This window comes from Manduca sexta, unplaced genomic scaffold, assembly GCF_014839805.1.
Source record: "Manduca sexta isolate Smith_Timp_Sample1 unplaced genomic scaffold, JHU_Msex_v1.0 HiC_scaffold_4044, whole genome shotgun sequence".
In the NCBI taxonomy this organism is placed as follows: Eukaryota; Metazoa; Arthropoda; class Insecta; order Lepidoptera; family Sphingidae; genus Manduca; species Manduca sexta.
Genome location: NW_023595179.1, coordinates 1 through 4,751, shown reverse-complemented (window position 1 = coordinate 4,751; position 4,751 = coordinate 1). Strand labels below are relative to the sequence as shown.

The window sequence follows — 4,751 nt, the reverse complement described above, 5'->3', positions numbered from 1 at the left end:
ATAGGGCCCAATTTATAGATTATAATCGGTATAGAAAATGGGACCAAAGATAATTATATTAATTAAAAAATCATCATGATTTTCTCTAGCTTATTATTATAATATTATTGTAATGGCAGGCAATCATTTTGAACTCACTACCATTTGAGGGTGTTATTTTGTATATAAGAGTACCATTTTATAAAAATAAAATCTCATCATGTGATATCACAATGTTTTTGGACTATTATAATCATAATGTCTGGAATTGCGCAGGCAGTTGTCTCTCCAATCCTGGATGCCAAGAGTTTTACATTACCTTGGGCCAAAATGTGTCTCGAATTAGCCTCATTGGGCCACTATGAGGACAGACTGATCAGCAGGGTACTCTCCCAAGAATTCTTGGATGAGTACTTGTCTAGAGAGCAGAATACACTCGATTATCTTCAGCTCCTGACACTGAATGAGGCCAAGACGCTCCATACCACAGAGTTTAAGATGCCTCAAGAAATTTTAGATAAGGCCAAAAGTTTGTATCCGACTTCGCTATTGAGCGAAGAGTTAGAACGAAGTCTCGCTCAAGGGCTGGGCAGTCCAGAGTATGTGGTCAAAAATGTTATGCTGCAAAGTGGTATTGTTGCAGGTATGGTAATTTTTATTATTTCATTCCTGGTCATTTCAGATTCTTTTATTTCACACTCTATTACTATTTTCAGATGCCTTAGTATGTCTAAAAAATGGTTATCCACAAAAACTTCCAAGATTAAGTGGAAAAGGAAAGGTGCCTATAGAACAGCTCAATTTACCTAATGGAGGAATTGTGTAAGTGAACAATGGATATCCATACAAAACTTTTCTACGTAAAATGTACATCCATTTATTCGGCCAGATATTATTTCAACATCCAGATTAATTGTTTTTTCAGTGTTTGCATCATGAACTTTAAAGCAGGATGCTTCTCAATGAACAGCAATCGTCTCGGGGTACATTCCGCCTGATTCTGGACACGCTAGAGAAGCAAGGATACGCAACCGTCGCTATAAATACAAATGAATGGCTCAACTCGCCACCCCACGAGCGGACACCTTACTTACTGCGCGAAATTAGCTACAAGTGTAGTGAAATCGGCATGAAATTATGTGCAACGTGATGAATACTAAAATAACATTGACTCTGTGATCTCTTTGGTTTGTGTCCTTCAAGATGAAATTATGAGTGAATATGACGAGATTTTGTAGAATTGTTTTTATTGTTAAAATAAATGTATTATTTTTAATCTGTATTTTAATGCAATAACTAAACGCAAAAATGTTGTCAAGTGTTATATCGATTCAAATTAACAGAATTTTCACTTCTTACGGCCGCCCATAAACAGTAGAAACACCATCCGACACCGTGAATAATAAAATATTGTTTGGTTATTGCACTGCGCCTCACCATCCTGAGATATGGCTATAATGTCTTTCAAATCGAAACAACACACAAGAAAGAGACATTGCAGTGGTACGGGTACCTATTACCTACCCAAGCGGACTCTTATATATGAGAGACCTACCACCAGTAGGTCTTGATCTGATATATTATTAAGATACTGATTTTTATTCCACAGCATCCTACCTGACATCGCAATTCAAATCGAAATTTAGTAGTATCTATTAATACGGCCATTTGTGGTAGAGAAGCGCTTGAATGTATGAATTGTATTATTTGTAAATAACCCAAATTTCAAACTTTATTAAGTGACAACATTATTACTAACGTCAAAACTGCTAGCTGGCATATGACAGTTGACGTACAAAGGCGCCAATTACACTGACAATCAAAATATTTTGTTTTTTTTTTCCTTGTGTTTACATATACAAACTATTAACACAGATAGATAAATGTAAACTGTACTATGTATTGATAGGTACACAACTCAAAGATCAGACTCGGGACCACTGGGACAAACATGGCTACGCACTTAACTTTGTGTTTAATATTTACTGTAATAAAATTGTGTGAGTGTAAATATGGATACGTTATATGGTCTGGAGATAAAGCGAAGGCTGTTGTGACCGAATATTACGCCGATATCCCCGACGTGCACCTCGCGAAGGCTACGTATCGAAATGAAATTAATAATACAGGGTAAGTTATAATTGAATATGCAATGTCGAAAAGGGCAAGTCTCATAAATATAAAATATCTAGAAATGTATATATAATAACAAATAACAACAAAACTTTTATAATTTTTATTGCTAAATGAGCCCAAATTGTAACCTAAATATTTTTTATTTTTTACACTATTGAAAATAAGTTTTTTCCAATTCGAAACTTTTTACAGTACCAGACATGTGCCCTTTTCGAAATTCAATATTAAATTTATTCCTTATTGAAGAGCACGTGATTTTATAAAAATTTGCCAAATGGTCAAGGGCACCAAAAGCATCTCAAATATTAGAAATATTGTTTATTATTTATTTTATACATGCATGTCAAGGACCCCACCACACTTGATGGCAAGTGGGTCCATTAGAATGTTGATCGATGAGAGATGATTACTCAGCAGTTGACACAATTATGCCGGCCTGTTGGAACCAGACGCATAACCAGCAGATTCGGAATGGGACACACTTATGGAGGCAAATATAGAGGATTTTAACACCTTGTGTATATAAATATATTGTTTAGTGTTTATTCTTTCTGTATATTTACAGTAATATTAATTTTAAATAACTGCTATAAAGAACTTAGAATATTAATTGTGTTTTTAGAATTATAAAACCTAACAAAACAAATTTACTTACTCTAAATCTAAATCTCTGTAACTAACCACTACAATCACATTTCCTTTGTTCACTATATCTGCTTGAGTCCATGCTCCCAATTTCCTCTGATAACTTGTATTATCAGCAGTCCATAGGCATAGTAACTTATGATATATTGAGTCATCAATAAATAATTAATATACTATACATGAGTATGAAAATAGTCTGATTACATCAAAATATTTCTGATAGAGTATGCAAGTAAAGGGTTTGTTATATTTCCAACACTATAATTGACTAGGACCAATAAGCACTGTTTAATGTTAAGTTTTGAGCGAAAGCTATGTGGTACTATGATACAAAAAAATATAAATATGCTTCTTAACTTGTGGGGTCACCATTGCAAAGTTGGAGTAACAAGTTATATGATAACAATTGAAAATTATCCTTAGTTGAATTTGTATAAATTAAGTATTGCTTAACTTTAATCTATTGTTTGTGACAATCAATAAATACCCATCTAATGAAAATGTATATACAAATTCAGATAATATATTACATAAATTAGTTGTTAGTATGGAATTGATATAATTTTATTTTGTATAAAATGTATTTTACTGCTGATGAATGTAAAGTATTGGGAATGAAAATATATAATGCTATATATCTCCACAGCTGGGCATTTCTGGAGCTTCACACATCCCGAGACTCAAGTGATGAGAAGCAGTATGCATGCTGCAGGGTATCTCGAAGGGTTCCTCACCAGGGACCTGATGTGGATGCATTGGCAAAATGTACTTAAAGGGTATGATTAATTTTTGTATATTTTAAAAGGAATTGCAAGCTACAGCTTTACATGATTGTAAATGAGCTGTCTACACACATATAAACTAAGAAAACATACTTTTCAATTTATAAAATTAATTATACTTGTAGTATGGCAGTCATGAAACCACATATGTTACTTATTTCATCTATTTTATTATTCTTTCACTATTCTTTCACTATCAAGTGATTGTTAAAGGAAAAGACTGTTTTTCTGAATGGATATGAATGAAGTCTGGTATGCAGACAGAGCAATCATTGATTAAACTTATGGAGTACTTTGTGTCCTGAGAAACTGAATTGTGAGATTTTTTAAGGACCTCCATATAGCTGAATAAGCAATAAAAATCATGTTTTATATTGCAGGTATTGCTATAATAAAACAGATGTGTGTGGTTTAATAGATGACTTCATAAACACCAACCAACAGTATACGGCGAGTATGATAGAGAAGAACCCGAATGATCCATACTGGTATCAGGTAAAACTGTGCTTTATATGTCATAGCTGTTAAGGTGCTAGATATACTACAATATAACGGATATTGCACCTGATTGTATAGCGCACTGTATAGTTTGTAATATATTATTTACAAGTGACAGCTCACATTACCAACTTAACCCATTTAACCGATTTTTTCTTCTAATGATATGCTACAAATGTGATGATCATCATCTCTATGGCCAAGATTTTATGGTAATCCACATTAGGTCTGGCTCTAGTCAAGTCAGGGCAGCCGGAAATGCTAGCAGTACAATGAAATATAAAACTCATTTAATTAAAAACAGAACAATTTTAGAATTTCTTTCTGTATCAGTAAGTACAAAAGCGGCTTTTAAAGTGCAGGAAAGGGTGCTTGACTGAGCTACTACTTAGAGCCACGTCCGGTGGCTTGGAGAGTATTTTTTACATTTTAACTCGCAGCAGCAAGGCCGACACTGAGCAGCTTTGCGCGGTTTAAATGGAAATTTACTTAAATGAAAATTCCAGGTGAAACTGTATTACATCCAGCTGGAAGGTCTAGCTGCTGGATACAACGCGGCCACCAAGCCCATGTGAGAGTGGCTCACCATCAGGGATATCATGTGAGAATGGATTTACATTGTTTTAATGATATTAGGCTTAAATTCTATAAATTAAATTTAATAATAATTTTTCATAGCCAGAGTCATCGCCCATTGCGTAAATATATAAT

General features: G+C 33.9%; 2 protein-coding genes across 2 annotated transcripts; both read left to right on the top strand.

The window, feature by feature from the left end:
- Positions 1-237: 237 nt before the first annotated feature.
- Positions 238-977, top strand: LOC119193349. The gene is made up of 3 exons (XM_037446939.1): positions 238-622; positions 696-801; positions 905-977. Exons 1-3 carry the CDS (start codon positions 238-240, stop codon positions 975-977), a joined length of 564 nt encoding a protein of 187 aa, XP_037302836.1.
- Positions 978-1,836: 859 nt separating this feature from the next.
- LOC119193350 (phospholipase B-like protein B) lies at positions 1,837-4,630 on the top strand. The gene is made up of 4 exons (XM_037446940.1): positions 1,837-2,109; positions 3,407-3,536; positions 3,923-4,037; positions 4,547-4,630. Exons 1-4 carry the CDS (start codon positions 2,091-2,093, stop codon positions 4,613-4,615), a joined length of 333 nt encoding a protein of 110 aa, XP_037302837.1. The 5' UTR covers positions 1,837-2,090; the 3' UTR covers positions 4,616-4,630.
- The last annotated feature ends 121 nt before the right edge of the window (positions 4,631-4,751 follow it).